Below are 18,471 nucleotides of genomic sequence, written 5' to 3'. Positions count from 1 at the left end.
CCACAATGCTGTGACAGTATTGCCCTGATTCTTGTTTAGCATGTCTTGGATCACCTCATTCACAAACACCTGAAATACAGAGGGACAGTTGGCGAGCCTGAATTGCATCATGTGATATTCATAGTGCCAGTTAGTGGTTGAGAAGGTGGTTTTCCACTTGTCCCCCTCCCTGATCCAAATCAGATTATAAGCATTGCGAAGGTCCAACTTTGTGAAGTATCATACGGTGCGGAGCTGTTGTAGGGTGGCTGGAACTAATGGCAATGGGTCACGAAACTTCACTGTGATCTTGTTAAGTCTGCGATAATCAATCCAGGGACATATCGATCCAGGGACATCCTATTTATTCACAAAGAAGAATCCTGCAGAAGCGGGGGAGGTTGATGGTCTAATGAATCTCTTTGAGAGTTGTTCCTCGATGTACGCTTTCATTGCATTAGATTCAGGTTTAGAGAGGGGGAAAATTCTTCCCTGTGTGGGAATGGCTCCTGGAATGAAGTCCATGATATTGACTCGAACCCACAACCTTAGCAGTCAACCTTTCTAACAACTAGGCCATTCCCTCACTGTGTGTGTCTGTGTGCAGCAGTTAAACTGAACACAATGTTTATATCTCCTTGTTTCATATGATGAGAGAGATGATTAACACTGAACTGTAGAAAATCACTCCAGTCTCCGCAGTTGTAAATGTAATTGGTGCTTAAAGTCTTCTGTTGCTTATAATAAACTGACATGTTGATATCACATAAGCAGTCTTTCAGAATGCACTGTACATAGATTCATATTGTATTGATTATTGAGTTTGGTGGTGCTTATGGGGTGCCATTTTGGGATGTTGAGTATAAGGCTGGGAGGGAAAAATCAAAGTATACCCACTACAAAAAAAAAAAAAAAAAAACAAGACTACACCACTTGGAGAGTCAAGTCAAGTCACCTTTATTTCTTACATTTACATTACATTTATTCATTTAGCAGACGCTTTTATCCAAAGCGACTTACAGATGAAGACAGTGGAAGCAATCAAAAACAACAAAAAGAGCAATGATATATAAGTACTATAACAAGTCTCAGTTAGGTTAACACAGTACACGTAGCATTTATATAGCCCTTTAAACAAAATACATTGCGTCAAAACAACTGAATAACATTCATTAGGAAAACAGTGTGTCAATAATGCAAAATGACAGTTAAAGGCAGTTCATCATTGAATTCAGTGATGTCATCTCCGTTCAGTTTAAATAGTGTCTGTCCATTTATTTGTAATCAAGTCAACGATATCGCTGTAGATGAAGTGACCCCAACTAAGCAAGCCAGATGGCGGCAAGGAACCGAAACTCCATCGGTGACAGAATGGAGAAAAAAAACCTTGGGAGAAACCAGGCTCAGTTGGGGGCCAGTTCTCCTCTGACCAGACGAAACCAGTAGTTCAATTCCAGGCTGCAGCAAAGTCAGATTGTGCAGAAGAATTCTTGTGGTCTTGTCCTGGTGTTCGTCTGAGACAAGGTCTTTACAGGGGATCTGTATCTGGGGCTCTAGTTGTCCTGGTCTCCACTGTCTTTCAGGGATGTAGAGGTCCTTTCTAGGTTCTGATCCATCATCTGGTCTGGATACGTACTGGATCCGGGTGACTGCAGTGACCCTCTGATCTGGATACAGACTGGATCTGGTGGCCACGGTGACCTCGGAACAAGAGAGAAAGAGACAAATATTAGCGTAGATGCCATTCTTCTAATGATGTAGCGAATACATTGGGTGTTATGGGAAGTGTTCCCGGTTCCGGTTTACCTAATTAATGCAGCCTAAAAATCCTTTAACGGATTTGGATATTAAAAGCATATTAGTGTGTTATGTGTAAGCCAGGTTAAAGACTTGGGTCTGCAAGAGTGTGTCTGCCTCCCAAACAATGTTAGGTAGGTTATTCCAGAGTTTAGGCACCAAATAGGAAAAGCTAATCCATTCAGGGCTTTAAAAGTAATAAGCAATATTTTAAAATCTATACGATGTTTGATAAGGAGCCAGTGCAGCGATGACAGGACCGGGCTAATATGGTCATACTTCCTGGTTCTAGTAAGAACTCTTGCTGCTGCATTTTGGACTAGCTGTAGTTTGTTTACCAAGCGTGCAGAACAACCACCCAATAAAGCATTACAATAATCTAACCTTGAAGTCATAAATGCATGGATTAACATTTCTGCATTTGACATTGAGAGCATAGGCCGTAATTTAGATATATTTTTGAGATGGAAAAATGCAGTTTTACAAATGCTAGTAACGTGGCTTTCTAAGGAAAGATTGCGATCAAGTAGCACACCTAGGTTCCTAACTGATGACGAAGAATTGACAGAGCAACCATCAAGTCTTAGACAGTGTTCTAGGTTATTACAAGCAGAGTTTTTAGGTCCTATAATTAACACCTCTGTTTTATCAGAATTAGGCAATAATAAGAACTGATGGCGGTTATATAAGTATGATTTAAACCATGCTAATGCACTTCCATTAATGCCAACAATGTGTTCAAGTCTACGCAAAAGAATGTTGTGGTCAATTGTGTTAAACGCAGCACGAAGATCCAATAAAACTAATAGAGAGATACAACCACAATCAGATGATAAGAGCAGGTCATTTGGAACTCTAAGGAGAGCAGTCTCAGTACTATGATATGGTCTAAATCTTGATTGGAACTCCTCACATATACCATTTTTCTCACCATAAGAGTCACCATAAACCACAAATGCAAGTGTGTGTCTGTCTGTCTATTGATCTATCAATCTATTTACAGTATTGTTCAAAATAATAGCAGTACAATGTGACTAACCAGAATAATCAAGGTTTTTAGTATATTTTTTATTGCTACGTGGCAAACAAGTTACCAGTAGGTTCAGTAGATTGTCAGAAAACATACAAGACCCAGCATTCATGATATGCACGCTCTTAAAGCTGTGCAATTGGGCAATTAGTTGAAAGGGGTGTGTTCAAAAAAATAGCAGTGTCTACCTTTGACTGTACAAACTCAAAACTATTTTGTACAAACATTTTTTTTTTTCTGGGATTTAGCAATCCTGTGAATCACTAAACTAATATTTAGTTGTATGACCACAGTTTTTTTAAAACTGCTTGACATCTGTGTGGCATGGAGTCAACCAACTTGTGGCACCTCTCAGCTGTTATTCCACTCCATGATTCTTTAACAACATTCCACAATTCATTCACATTTCTTGGTTTTGCTTCAGAAACAGCATTTTTGATATCACCCCACAAGTTCTCAATTGGATTAAGGTCTGGAGATTGGGCTGGCCACTCCATAACATTAATTTTGTTGGTTTGGAACCAAGACTTTGCCCGTTTACTAGTGTGTTTTGGGTCATTGTCTTGTTGAAACAACCATTTCAAGGGCATGTCCTCTTCAGCATAGGGCAACATGACCTCTTCAAGTATTTTAACATATGCAAACTGATCCATGATCCCTGGTATGCGATAAATAGGCCCAACACCATAGTAGGAGAAACATGCCCATATCATGATGCTTGCACCTCCATGCTTCACTGTCTTCACTGTGTACTGTGGCTTGAATTCAGAGTTTGGGGGTCGTCTCACAAACTGCCTGTGGCCCTTGGACCCAAAAAGAACAATTTTACTCTCATCAGTCCACAAAATGTTCCTCCATTTCTCTTTAGGCCAGTTGATGTGTTCTTTGGCAAATTGTAACCTCTTCTGCACATGCCTTTTTTTTTAACAGAGGGACTTTGCGGGGGATTCTTGAAAATAGATTAGCTTCACACAGACGTCTTCTAACTGTCACAGTACTTACAGGTAACTCCAGACTGTCTTTGATCATCCTGGAGGTGATCATTGGCTGAGCCTTTGCCATTCTGGTTATTCTTCTATCCATTTTGATGGTTGTCTTCCGTTTTCTTCCACGTCTCTCTGGTTTTGCTCTCCATTTTAAGGCATTGGAGATCATTTTAGCTGAACAGCCTATCATTTTTTGCACCTCTTTATAGGTTTTCCCCTCTCTAATCAACTTTTTAATCAAAGTACGCTGTTCTTCTGAACAATGTCTTGAACGACCCATTTTCCTCAGCTTTCAAATGCATGTTCAACAAGTGTTGGCTTCATCCTTAAATAGGGGCCACCTGATTCACACCTGTTTCTTCACAAAATTGGTGACCTCAGTGATTGAATGCCACACTGCTATTTTTTTGAACACACCCCTTTCAACTAATTCAACTAATTGCCCAATTGCACAGCCTTAAGGGCGTGCATATCATGAATGCTGGGTCTCATTTGTTTTCTGAGAATCTACTGAACCTACTGGTAACTTGTTTGCCACGTAACAATAAAAAAATATACGAAAAACCTTGATTATTCTGGTTAGTCACATTGTACTGCTATTATTTTGAACAAAACTGTATATAAACCGTGCTAATGACAAATGTTACTTTTATTTAGAAACTCCTTAAAAGTTGCAGTATACTTCGTAAATATTACAGCGTGCAGCATTAATAATAGCAGTAGTATTTATTTTTTTAACAGTTCACTTTTTTTTTCTACAGGTTGACAGACAAACATGACATGTTCTTATCGAAATACATATGCAGACTTGGGTGTGATTTTCAATAATAGTGGAAACTTCTCAGAAACAACTTCTAAGCGTTGCTAGAGCTGCAAATAACTTCTGCTTAACTAACACTTGTTATCCGCAGGATTACTGCATTAGTATGTAAAGTCATGAATACATAGAGAGATACATATACCAGTAAATATCAGTCTTGTATGTCACATAAACATTGTATATTATATATTGTAACATTTCACAATCACACATGAATAATTTTGTCAAACATTAGCATTCAGGGATTCTGTACTTTATTGTGCAATAAAACAGTTTTGCATAAGGAGGAAGTGAAAATGTGGAAGTACAACAACCAACCGATTAACAGGAACACACACTCACACTATTCATGCCTCAAGACATGCACACACAGATGCACATTAACCACAAACGTCCAATAATAAGCCCCTTCTCATGCACATGATGTCTACCCACATTTCTTTCCAGCTCTAAAAAATGAAAGTTCCATTTTTCATTCTGCAGATTGCTAAGGTTTTCATTTGAATTTAACACCAACAGAATATTGACTATCATCTTTTTAAATAAAGACATCTGATCTGAATTCATTCTGATCTGTGCTTAGTTCATGTATCATAAATGTCTATTACTTGTGGATGAGTTTTAGGATTATTGAGAATGGGATTTGTAATTTTTTCTAATAGCTCAGAGGACACTAGACTCACAAATTTAAACTAAATGTGCAGAATCTGTTCACAAAACAGGGTGTTAATTAGGAACACAAGAATACAATATCTGGGGCCACTTGCTTTTTGGATTCAACTGAGACTAACCTATGTTTTTATGTAACTAATCTTTTTTTATGTAACTAAATCAGCTTTCTCTGTATTTGAGTATGCTGAACTTTTTGACCTTTAGTTTAACTGAAAGGCATTACATTAACGAGATCACAATAAGCAAACCATTGTAAAAATTACTCAATCTAAATTACACACACACACACAAAAGGTAATATTGCAATTCAGAGTTTACATGCATACAAATAGTAAGCAAATACTTGTTTTGCATTTATATATTATATATATATAGAGAGAGAGAGAGAGAGAGAGAGTGAGTTTGAAAAAAAAAAACCCAGATAACTCAATTTTTAAAAGTCATCTTTGTTCTAAAATGTTAAGCTAGTTTCATGCTCCAGTCACTTTAGTTATATTTCACATGTGCACTCTTTTGTAAAAAAAAAAATACACAGAGCATGCAAACATGAACACCATTCTCAATATGTATACAGTTTTGTTGCAATAATTGCAAAGTGTGCATGTGTACTGACTGTGATGAAAACATCAGTGATGAGGAAACATTCAGTTAATGAGAATTTAATTAACGTCTATGGACGACGCTAGCGTACACCACATCATCCTCCTGTGAAAAGACAGAGATACAATATTTATAGTAAGTAAGGTTAAGTAAAACAACTGATTAATAATAAACAAGCTAGAGATGAAATGCAGAAAAGCAGAGAAAGATGAACTTTTTTTAATAGTAGGCTTAATGTCCTTGTTTATGGTTATGGATTACTTATGCACACTACATATTCTATCGTTCATTTGCATGGCATATCGATGATATTGTGCCATCATGTGGGTCAGTTGACTTTACTGGAGCTTGACTGGCTACTAGAAGGTGCAGATGCTGCATCATCCAGGACAGGGACCAGTGATGATGAGTACTAGTTATGCAATTAGTAAACTATGAATTATGCTACGAAACACTTGCCTATAAATCACAACTTATTAATTCATGAATATATAGTTTCACATGCAATTTTTTCTGCTTTGTGCAAAATAATATAAAACTAGCCTACACATTACCAAAGTGAACTGATTTAGTGTTGACTCTTAGTTGACAGTGTTGAGGGATGGATGGGTAATGCACAGTTTAGAAAAGAGACCGAAGAGGAAATTGTGCAAAAATGAAGGTATGCAGCTATATGTCTCTCATCTCTATATTGCTAGTGCACCAGGTACATTTGCTATTATGTTGTTGCTTACTGTTCTATTACACATAATGCAATAATATTCCCTTTCTTCCCAGCTAGCATATATATATATACACAGTACAGACCAAAAGTTTGGACACACCTTCTCATTCAAAGAGTTTATTTTTATGACTATGAAAGTTGTCGAGTCACACTGAAGGCATCAAGGGCTATTTGACCAAGAAGGAGAGTGATGGGGTGCTGCCCCAGATGACCTGGCCTCCACAGTCACCGGACCTGAACCCAATCGAGATGGTTTAGGGGTGAGCTGGACCGCACACAGAAGGCAAGAGGGCCAACAAGTGCTAAGCATCTCTCGGGGAACTCCTTCAATACTGTTGAAGACCATTTCAGGTGACTACCTCTTGAAGCTCATCAAGAGAACGCCAAGAGTGTGCAAAGCAGTAATCAGAGCAAAAGCTGGCTACTTTGAAGAACCTACAATATGACATATTTTCAGTTGTTTCACACTTTTTTGTTATGTATATAATTCCATATATAATTCCACATGTGTTAATTCATAGTTTTGATGCCTTCAGTGTGACTCTACAATTTTCATAGTCATGAAAATAAAGAAAACTCTTTGAATGAGAAGGTATGTCCAAGCTTTTGGTCTGTACTATATATATATATATATATATATATATATATATACAATTTTTTTTTTTTTTTTTTTGTGTGATTGCACTGGCTAGATCCTGAGTTCAGTAAGGAGAATAGACACACAAGAGCTGCCACCTTCGAATGCTTGTGACAGAAATTTGTTTTCAGTGGTCTTTGTGAAAGTTGTGATCATCTCAGCAGATCGGGTAAAGATTGCGAACTGAGCATTTGTTCACACTCAATTTTATTTTCATGACTCTGTTAAACAAGTCATGCACAATCTTTTTCTCAGAATTAACTTCCTTTTTCTTTCTTTTTTTTTTTGGACCTATGAAGTCGGTTCTCCTTAACTTTTCCCAAACTCAAACTCATGGATAACTCAGGATTTCTTGTAGGGGATGTGCACAATGACAAAAACAAAGAATGACTTCAAATCTTAGATCTTAGACCCTGTCCTGGTGTGCTCTATACTACTGGTTAAAGCTCAAGTGGGCAGTGTTTTCATAAACATTTTTTATTTATTTTTTTATACTGGTTGAAAATCTCTTCACAGCAACAAATAATTTAAATGGTGCAAATATTAAATAAAGTTATATTCTGTGTACATCTATGAAAGTCTCAGGAACATAAGATGTTTGTTGAATAATTTCATTCCGTCCAAATGCAATGCTTTGATGTCCTACCTTCCTTTCAACCTAAAAATCACATCATCAGCAATAACACTATAAGTTCTAACAATGATGATTAATAATTGTAATATGTTGTGACAATAAATATGTTGTTTGCATTAATCATTATTTGTAATGTTACCTGCTTTGTATGGTAATGTTGTCTCACAGCTAAATAATTTGAAACCATTGTTTCATAAAAGTCTGTCCACTGAGTGGTCACATTTACAATATCTCCAGGCAGTTATTTCAGGCATGTAAAACCAATTTCTATATACTTGAATGGGGAAATCCTGGAATCTCATATTTAAATAAAATATATTTCAAATCAGCAATAACATCTGTCATAAACCGTGACGTGATACCATTCCAATTGGCCATTGGATGTTTATTTAGAAGGCAGGGCATATTTCGTGTTGCACATTCTCCCATTCATACTGTAGGTCCTTTCCCAAATGGCACTCTAAACCCTGGCTGTTTTCCTGATTCCACAATTTTAATGACATAATGCCATCTTGTCTATCGGGTAGAAATCTGCTGCTAAGCTCACCTCAGTGAAGTATTTTTAAAACTGTTTTGCAAAGGACTTGTGATTGTTCTTTTATTTTATGTTGTGTACTGAATTTTCTATTGTATCAATGTGATTGTTACCACTTTGAGCCAGAATTCATTGGAAGAAGGGATGTTGTGGGATAATAATATTATTAATAATAATAATAATAATAATAAACATATTTTTACTAAACTGAACGACTAAAATAAATATACAGTGTTCGTGCACCTGTAATACTTTAACTTGAATTAAACCTAACAAATGGCAACAGTTTTAAACCAGTGTTTGATTAACACACTTAATAAAAGTCTAACTGTGTTGACAAACATGCTAAAATGTGTTTAAAAGTGCAACTGCTCAGTTTGGCTCCCAAAGCTCAAATGTTAAGTTACGCCTATGAATAGAACCCAAAATAACTAGAGCTTCTCTCTAGACTGGAGAAAGCATTACATGACAAATATCGAAAACTAATGCCCTCCTCTATTTATAGTATGACATACTCTAAGCGTTTTAACTACTCTATTGGATTTTGAACCGTTGCTTTGTTTTGTCCAGTGTAGACAGACTCAAGCTGTTGCATTGCATTGACAATGGTCACGCATGATGTAGAGCAGGGGTCTCAAACTCAGTCCTGGAGGGTCGGTGTCCTGTTGATTTTAGCTACAACACACCTGAACCAGCTAATTAAGGTCTTAGTAAGCATGCTAGAAACTTACAGGCAGGTGTGTTAAGGGACGTTGAAGGCAAACTCTGCAGGACACTGGCCTTCCAGTACAGAGTCTGGACACCTCTAGTCAGTGTAGACCATAGATATGTATAGGTAGATGCCGAATTTGAGCACTCCAAACAGGTTGACGCCATCTCAGAACAATCAATGTGTCATCACACACAATAACAATCAATGAGTTTCAAGATGTTAGCTAACAGCTTAATCTTGTTGTATCTTGTTAGTTTAGCAAAATCATAATCTGTTTCAGATACAGATGTTCATACATGCATATAACTAGTGTTGCAGACATACAGACAACTAGCACTTGAGTGTTCAGGGATCGCGTTTGACCATTCCAATTTGGCGGATAAACAGCCTGTGCAAACAGATGCTAATAGGGCATCTACCTAAACATATCTATTGTGTAGACACCGGGCTTCCTGTTTTTTAGTAACCCCAAACATTCAAAACTAGTAGTTTTATTGGTAAGCATACCCATTTTAATTTATACTGAAAAACACTAAACACACAAAACATGACTCTTCTGAAAATGACACAGATGACACAATCTTACCGATTTCTGTGCGTTTCTTTTGTGAAATGTTGGATCAGCGTAAGTGATTACCTCTTCAGGGGTCTCAGCTAATTCAATAATAACAAAAGATGCATTAAATCAGCAATTAATCACTAAATATATTTTCATCATACAAGATACATTATTTAAGGCATATTTTAAATTGTAAACCTATGTATACAAATATTTACTATATATTATAATATTTAATATATTCTTTATGTATGTTTTAGCATAATACTTGCCATGTTGATCAGTTGTTCTTTGTTTCCTGCAGATCCAGATGATCCCGACAGCAACAAGAATCAACAGAGATCCAGCAGCAGCAGAGATCAGCACTAACAGAAAGACTGGAGAACCTGAAGAACCTGAAGGAGGACCTGAATGAGAACCTGAAGTAGGATGTGAAGTAGGATGTGAAGGAGGAGCTGATGGAGGAGTTGATGGAGGAGCTGTTGTTGTAGCAGCTTAAGAGAGACAGTCATTATTGTGAGTAAATGAATAGGAGAAAATAGTAAATCTGTAACAAACGTTATGAAAACACAGCTCTAAATGTGTATTGTGATGTCATTCAGGATGAGCTTATTGTGATGATAAACTCATTATTTAATTAATCATTTCATTATACACATTTCACCCTGTCTCTTGATATATATATATATATATATATATATATATATATATATATATATATATAAATAACATAGTACAATGATCTCTATATGTCAAATTATCAAGCACAGCTTGATTTGTCATGTGATAAACTTTTAATTATCCATCCAAACCAGAGACTTCCCCCAGGTGAACTGATTGATCAAATGCATTTTGGTTTGAATTAATGTCAGCAGAGATTCATACAAAACTATTTTATGTGGAGATGGTTCATCATATATGTACCTGCCCATGCTTGCAAGACATATTCATTAAGAGTGAGCTTCATGATATAAAAAATGAAAACAGTATTAAAAAAGTCACATTCATTTTCTAGAAGTACGAGGCTATCTCATTATCAGGCATTTGACATGGAATTACTGTCATAAAGATATGTGTAAAAGAGTGTGTGTTAAAAATAATTATTTTAATAAATATACCAACTCTGTAGAATATCCCTTGTGTTATGTTGCGGGTCAATTTCTAGTTGTTGGAATTAATGGTTAACCTATGTTTTATTTTTTGATATTTTGTGACTTTTTCTCATTTATCATCATGGACATGCATGCACAGTTTCAACATGCTGGTGTTTTTTGACATATACAAACAAAATTACTATTACGTTTGTGATGTTCGCGGGTCAATTTGACCCGCATATTTTAACGCTCTAAGGAAACTGTACTGACCCAAAATAATAACATTTCTTGGTTATATTTTGTTATTATTTTTTTTTTACTACTTTATGAAGCTAAAAAATGAGGATTTCCACACTTATTTCAATTCGGAAAAATATTTTGTCAGCCACAGATGGTAAAAATGACCTATTATTTATTTTTTCAAGCTACCTGGAATAATATTAAACCTTTTTTCTTTTCTTGATATTTTATGACTTTTTCTCATTTATCATCATGAACATGCATGCAAAGTTTCAACATGCTGGTGTTTTTTGACATATACAAGCAAAATTACTATTTCGTCTGTGATGTTCACGGGTCAATTTGACCCTCATAGACAGCCATTCAAAAGAAACTGTACAGACACAAAATAAAAACATTTATTTCATGTATGTCAGGGCATCAACTCCAGTTATAAAGTGTACGTCTATCTAAAAGTGCTCTAACCCTAACCAAACACACTTCAAAAATCTAAATCATGATGTTCAAAATTAATGGCAAATTACAAATGACAAACCTGAGCTACCCAGAGAGATTCTGAACATGGAGGGCAGAAACATGCATCTGGAGTCAGACCCACAGAAAATGAAGGATGGAACACAGAGGATAGGAAAAAAACGGAAGAGATGTGAGGTGTGCCCATCCAAGCGCGACAGCAAAACCAGCACCATGTGTGTGAAGTGCAAGAAATTCATAAGCCAAAAGCACACACTTGATGTGTGCTCATCATGTCAAGTAACTTCTAGACTTTATGAAATGAGTTTACAAAACAGCCAACTTAAGAAAAGTAAATATTTTCATTATACAGCTACATTTAATTGTTCAGTTATGATGTTCTAAGAAAAAAAAAAGTAAAAAAAAATGTACATGCAAATTAAGTCAGCATACTGTTTATTTTCTAATTTTGTCAAAAGAAAATGATTAAAATGGTTAAAAAACATTTTCATTAAATCATATCTTCAGATATATTTTTGGGGGAATATTTGACAAATGTTGATAATAAAAGTTTACAGTTTGTACCTGAATCTTTGTTGTTTTTCATAGTGTGATTTTTGAGGAATTGTATTGAATTCAATTAGGGTCAATTTGACCCGCTCCATAAAGGGTGTACACAGAAATCGAACAGTGCACAAGGGATATAATAGAGTGAGCTGTAATACTCTACTCACCGTAGACAGTAAGACTGAATCTGTGTGTATCCTCTGAACTTCTGCGGCTGATGTAAACTTCATAAAGTCCAGAGTCTGTGGTTCTGGTGTTTGTGATGGTCAGAGATCCAGTCTGATCGTCCAGCTTCAGCCTGTCTCTGAATCTCCCATCAGTACCATTAAATATCTTACTGCTCTTTCCATTAATTCTAGCTATAAGAATCTTGTTAGTTCCGAATTTCCACTCAATCTTATCTGTCTGTATTTCAGTGACATTCATCTGTAGAGTGACAGAATCTCCCTCCTTCACTGACACTGACTTCACTGTGTCTGTATCAGCAAACACACCTGATGAACAAACATAAACAGACTCTCAGTCACATATATTACAGTTAGCCTTAATTTTGAAATGATTACAAACTTTGGAAAGTTAGAAAGACAGAAACAGAATTGTGGAAAATATAAGACTGGGTGAAATAGACAGATACTTGAATTCACAATGCTTCATGTTTTACATTTTAACTTTTGGTATTGTGTTATGAGCTAGTTAATAGATCTGTGTAAATCTATTTTTAATTTATTGATGGTGAAACTGAACATTCGATTTCTACACAAATAGTATCTTAATAGAAAAATATAAACATCTTCAACTGGGAATAACTGACTAAACATACAGTGTTTCTGTTTGGTATCATATCTTGACTGGACAGTGAAACAAATCTGAATAATTATAATTGATAAATAATGAATAATGTTTATTAAACCTGAACCCAGACTATATCTTATAGTTATATCTGGGAATAAAAGCAAGATCAAATCTTCTGACTGGTTTAAACAGTGATATATTGACCTGTACTAACTTCTACTGTAACAAACAAACTAAAAAACATGTATAACTTACCAACCAGATGAGAAAGGCACAGACAGAAAAGAACAAGTGTATTTTCTTTAATCATTTTCTTCCAGCAGCTCTGGAGTTTAAAAAGAGAATCTGAGAGCGTTGTGCTCTGTAGTAAAGTCATGCAGGAAAATCACCATCTACTTCTGTCTCTGTGTCTCAGCTGAGTGAGCATGCGTGTAGAGGGTTGAAGGGTAGTCTAGTTTTGCAACAGTAACTTTTTTTCTTTTCTTTGAACTGTGCCATTGTTTTAATCAAGCTGTACTGAATCCAGTTCTATTATTGAGAGATTTCATTTCTCCCTGAATATAAAATTACTCTGTTGCCCTCCTAAATGAGGAAGCAACCAATTGGGATATAATTGTACTTTTGAAGTGATACATTAACATCAGATCTTAGTCCCAAATGCACAGTTGATGTGGATTTGTGTTCTCTTATTCAGTCATTTATGTTGAAAAAGTCCACATGACTTTGGATGTTTCTTTTGATCCTATCCACATTTCTATCAGTCCCAAATATCTGTCCCTGTCACTGTTGCTGGTTTTTATATTATCAGTTTTTTTTTTTTTTTTTTTTTAACAGAGATCATACCATCTTTAGTAGGAATTCAGTTCAAGATTTTAAATGTATCTCTTAAATATATAGCTAGTGTCATATTATTTTTTTAATACATAGATTCTGAATATTTGAAAGATTTTCAATATTAATTTTTCACAGCATCAAAAATATCAGCTGTGCTTTCTCAAGTATGTAGGTCAGAAACAGCTCAAAGTAGGTGGAGCTACAGCTCAAACACTGATTGGTTGATTTATTGTGGCAATAGAAAGACATAATGCCAGCAATTAGTGATTACAACCTAAATGCAGCGTCTTTTTCATTTTAATGAAAATTTTATTTCTAAGAGCTGTGTTTTCATTAGTGTGAATGCAAAATAAGTTTTGTGTTGTGTGAAGTTTTTTTATGTTGTTGTTGTTGTTTGGATTAACAAATATAATGTACAGTACATACTTGACAAATGACCAGTGTTTGGAATAACGGCGTTTATTTTCACAGTAACGGGGTAATCTAACTAATTACTTTTCCCGTCGTTACAATGCCGTTAACATTACTGAACGTTAAATGCGGTGCATTACTATGCATTATGCATTGATTTAATAAATTATGCAATCCGAACGCACCCCTGGCTTACACAGCGAGTGAGCAGGTGAGTTAATAACAAGATAAGCGATTATGATTGGCTAAGGCAGAGTCATGTGTTTCATGGTAGCCAATCAGAGCCAGTGTTTTTACACACATGCCGGCACACGCGGCAGCGCCATCGGCGCCAAACACACACACACACACACACACACACGACAGCTACACAGATTCGCAGCAGCAGCAGAGATGGCGAGTCAGGAGCAATCCGATGAAAAGTTGGCATTTTCAAGGTGGAGATATAACCACTACTTCAAATTCATTGTGGTCAAAGGCAAGAACGTGCATGTAATGTGTGCATGTAATGTGTGACACACATCTACAAAGCTAGTGGCCAAAAACACTTTTCTTACAAAGATAATACTTGAAGTGCAGGATAAAACTCATGCTGTCTGTTAACGTGCAATAAATATCGAAAGTTATGTACGAACACCTGTCTGTTCTACTCATTTCAACTGACTTGTGAAAACTGCAAAAAAAAAAAAAAAAAAAATACAAATTCTTTGACATATAGCAACTTTATTTTTTTTATTATTTATTTTTTTTAATTAACGCAAATTGTTACTTTCCCTGGTAACGAGTTACTTTTATTATAGAGTAATTCAGTTACTAACTCTTTGGAACAAGTAGTGAGTAACTATAACTAGTTACTTTTTTAAAGTAACGTTCCCAACAGTGCAAATGACCCCAGTAACAAGCTGTAAACAGTATAAAAAGGAATTTCAGTAGTTTTTAATCAGAAAAGGCTCTCATAACGGTCAATAGTTTTGTGTGTTTGTATTGACTGACAGTTTGTTTTGGGGGCGGGGTTTGTACAGAGAACTTGTGGTTGAAGGCATGGGGTGTGGTCTAATTCAGTCAGGCGAAGTCAGCAAATCATTAACATCGTCTATTGTTTTTGCTATAGACATCTTTACTGCGGGCGCTCGTAGGTTTTCAAACTTGACTGAAACTATTTCAGACCCCTGAACTGCTGAAGACAATGTTTCACACATTTGCTTTTTGCTGTTTGTGCTGTTGGCATCTGGTTGGTAAGTTATGTTTATTGTCTTTCACATTTATTGTCTTTTACAGCTGCTGCATGTTAATCGTTTGGCGCTCTAACTTGAAAGAATGATTTCCACTGTGCTATTTACTAACTCATAACACAACACCAAAAATTAAAATGTAAAACATATGAAGAATTGTGAATTCAAGTATCTGTCTTTTGCACCCATTTTTATATTTTCCACATAGATTTTTCTTTCCAAACTTTCCAAAGTTTGTAATCATTTCAAAACTATGGCTAATTACAGTTAAATCTTTATTAAACTTAACTGGTATATATGTGACTGAGATACTGTTTGTGTTTGTTCATCAGGTGTGTTTGCTGATACAGACACAGTGAAGTCAGTGTCAGTGAAGGAGGGAGATTCTGTCACTCTACAGATTAATGTCACTGAAATACAGACAGATAAGATTGAGTGGAGATTCGGAACTAACAAGATTCTTATAGCTAGAATTAATGGAAAGACCAGTAAGATATTTAATGGTACTGATGGGAGATTCAGAGACAGACTGAAGCTGGACGATCAGACTGGATCTCTGACCATCACAAACACCAGAACCACAGACTCTGGACTTTATGAAGTTTACATCAGCCGCAGAAGTTCAGAGGATACACACAGATTCAGTCTTACTGTCTACGGTGAGTAGAGTATTACAGCTCACTCTATTATATTACACAGATTTGGTATATTTATTGCCATATTTTGATTAAAAGACTTAACTTTACTGTCATTGTACAAGTACAGATCTTTTGAAATATAAAAATGTGGTGTGGGAGTGGAATGCTGTTACACCGAATAAATTCAGAGACACAAAGAACAAGATCCAAGTGTAGCTTAATATTTTAATTATTACAATAACCAAGATCAACCAAAACAGGGGAATAAGAGAAATCATGGAGAAGAACCAAGTATGCTGACATAACATCCATGAAAGAAAAAGACTAGACAAGGAACATAGTAAAAACAAGATCTATATATACACAGGATTAACAAGGTTAACCAGAAGTAGACTGAAACAAGCAATAAACTTATCAACTAAACTACAACCAGACTACAAGGTTAAAACAGGAAACTACAACACTAACACTTCAACATAAAAGTCCAAATGGGGAACATCTGGCAGGGGATTGTAGCTGATGTACTGTACCACCGATAAAGCTCAATAAAATGTAACTTTAAATGAGTGAAACTGAAATACTGTTTATGTTTGTTCATCAGGTGTGTTTGGTGATACAGACACAGTGAAGTCAGTGTCAGTGAAGGAGAGGGATTCAGTCACTCTACAGATTAATGTCACTGAAATACAGACAGATAAGATTGAGTGGAGATTCGGAACTAACAAGATTCTTATAGCTAGAATTAATGGAAAGAGCAGTAAGATATTTAATGGTCCTGATGGGAGATTCAGAGACAGGCTGAAGCTGGACGATCAGACTGGATCTCTGACCATCACAAACACCAGAACCACAGACTCTGGACTTTATGAAGTTTACATCAGCCGCAGAAGTTCAGAGGATACACACAGATTCAGTCTTACTGTCTACGGTGAGTAGAGTATTACAGCTCACTCAATTATATTCTACAGATTTGGTATATTTATTTACATTTTAATTAGAAGACTCAACTTTACTGTCATTGTACAAGTACAGATCCTTTGAAATATAAAAATGTGGTGTGGGGAGTGGGAGTGGGATGCTGAAATAGAAATAGATTGAAAAAAGGGGAATATCTGACAATGATTATAGTTGATCTACTGTACCACAGTTAAATCTTTATTAAACTTAACTGTAATAAATGTGATTGAGAGTCTGCTTGTGTTTGTTCTTCAGGTGTGTTTGCTGATACAGACACAGTGAAGTCAGTGTTAGTGAAGGAGGGAGATTCTGTCACTCTACAGATTAATGTCACTGAAATACAGACAGATGATAAGATCGAGTGGAAATTCGGAACTGACAAGAATCTTATAGCTAACATTAATGGAAAGAGCAGTAAGATATTTACTGGTCCTGATGGGAGATTCAGAGACAGACTGAAGCTGGATCAGACTGGATCTCTGACCATCATGAACACCAGAACCACAGACTCTGGACTTTATGAAGTTGAGATCATCACCAGCAGATCAGAGGATACACACAGATTCAGTCTTACTGTGAATGGTGAGTAAAGCTTACTCTTATTTTATACTACAGATTTGACATATTTCTTGACGTAATTTCATTGGTAGTTCAACTTTACAGTCATTTTACAAGTACATTTTAAAAATATGTTTGCAGTTTACATACTGTACTACACACCAATGCACTTTGTTAAAATGCTTTCAGTTATTGAGGTGAAAAAAAGAAATATCTTGGGAGGTATAGATTTTCCTTTTTTTCTCTCTTCAGGAAAATGGACACATTTTTGCCTTTTGTAGTTCTTCTATTTGTAATGTCCAGAAGCAAGCGGAGGAAGGCAGAGGCTTGATTATTATTATTTATTTATTTTTTTTTGCACCAGTTTAATAGAAGTAACTAAATTAATAGACAACCTGAAACAAGGAAACAAAAACACAAAGATTAAAAAAAATTAACAACTGGCAAAGTAGCAAGTTAAACACAAAGGGTAAGGGTAAAAAGTTAGAGTCAACATGACTAACCTGGGGAGACAAATCAAGAGAAAAAAGGTCAGGCAGAAGATTCAGGATCAGATGCCACCGCCTCAGGAGGATCTGGAGCAGATGTTGCTGCCTCGGAGAAGCTGTAGACATTTATATGGCGCAAGCACACAAAATTGCATTCAAAATCACAGCAGTACAGATGATGCTGGACGAGTTTCCAAGACCACTGGACTGGAGGGTGAAGCAGGGACCACTAGGCTTGCACCAATCTCAGCTGTGGATATGCCATACTGGATATCAGTCTCGTCCACCATGAAACAGGTCCATTGGCCAGGATGCTACAGGATGATAATGTCAATGGTGACTAGGGCTGTGCGATTAATCGAAATCGAATCGAAATCGCCTGCAATTTGCTAATCGCAAAAGCCTGCGATGTGGACGCGATATTACTCTGTTCTAGAGCATTTGCATGACTGTCAGTCTTCAGTGACAGTCTTACTAACCAATAGAGTGAGGGCACCTCCGTTCTCCCCAATCAGCACTGCT

General features: G+C 36.1%; 3 protein-coding genes across 3 annotated transcripts in view; 1 reads left to right on the top strand and 2 right to left on the bottom strand.

Annotated features, from left to right (window-relative positions):
• Nucleotides 1–18,471, bottom strand: part of LOC127988164 (SLAM family member 5) — a 283,545-nt gene that overhangs the window by 55,863 nt on the left and 209,211 nt on the right. The gene's annotated exons all lie outside the window — the stretch shown is intronic.
• LOC127988180 (uncharacterized) lies at nt 4,504–13,287 on the bottom strand. The gene is made up of 5 exons (XM_052590801.1): nt 13,087–13,287; nt 12,207–12,533; nt 9,958–10,179; nt 9,713–9,780; nt 4,504–5,989 (listed from the first exon to the last, which is right to left on the bottom strand). The coding sequence occupies exons 1-5, from the start codon at nt 13,205–13,207 to the stop codon at nt 5,948–5,950; spliced, it is 780 nt and encodes a 259-aa protein (XP_052446761.1). The 5' UTR covers nt 13,208–13,287; the 3' UTR covers nt 4,504–5,947.
• Nucleotides 17,390–18,471, top strand: part of LOC127988139 (uncharacterized) — a 33,064-nt gene continuing 31,982 nt past the window's right edge. Inside the window, exon 1 of the mRNA XM_052590740.1 lies at nt 17,390–17,485. Within this exon, the coding sequence (XP_052446700.1) occupies nt 17,483–17,485 (3 nt within the window). The 5' untranslated portion in view covers nt 17,390–17,482. The remainder of the gene's footprint in view (nt 17,486–18,471) is intronic.

This window comes from Carassius gibelio, chromosome B22, assembly GCF_023724105.1.
Source record: "Carassius gibelio isolate Cgi1373 ecotype wild population from Czech Republic chromosome B22, carGib1.2-hapl.c, whole genome shotgun sequence".
Lineage (NCBI taxonomy): Eukaryota > Metazoa > Chordata > Actinopteri > Cypriniformes > Cyprinidae > Carassius > Carassius gibelio.
This window is presented reverse-complemented; position numbering and strand designations above follow the sequence as displayed.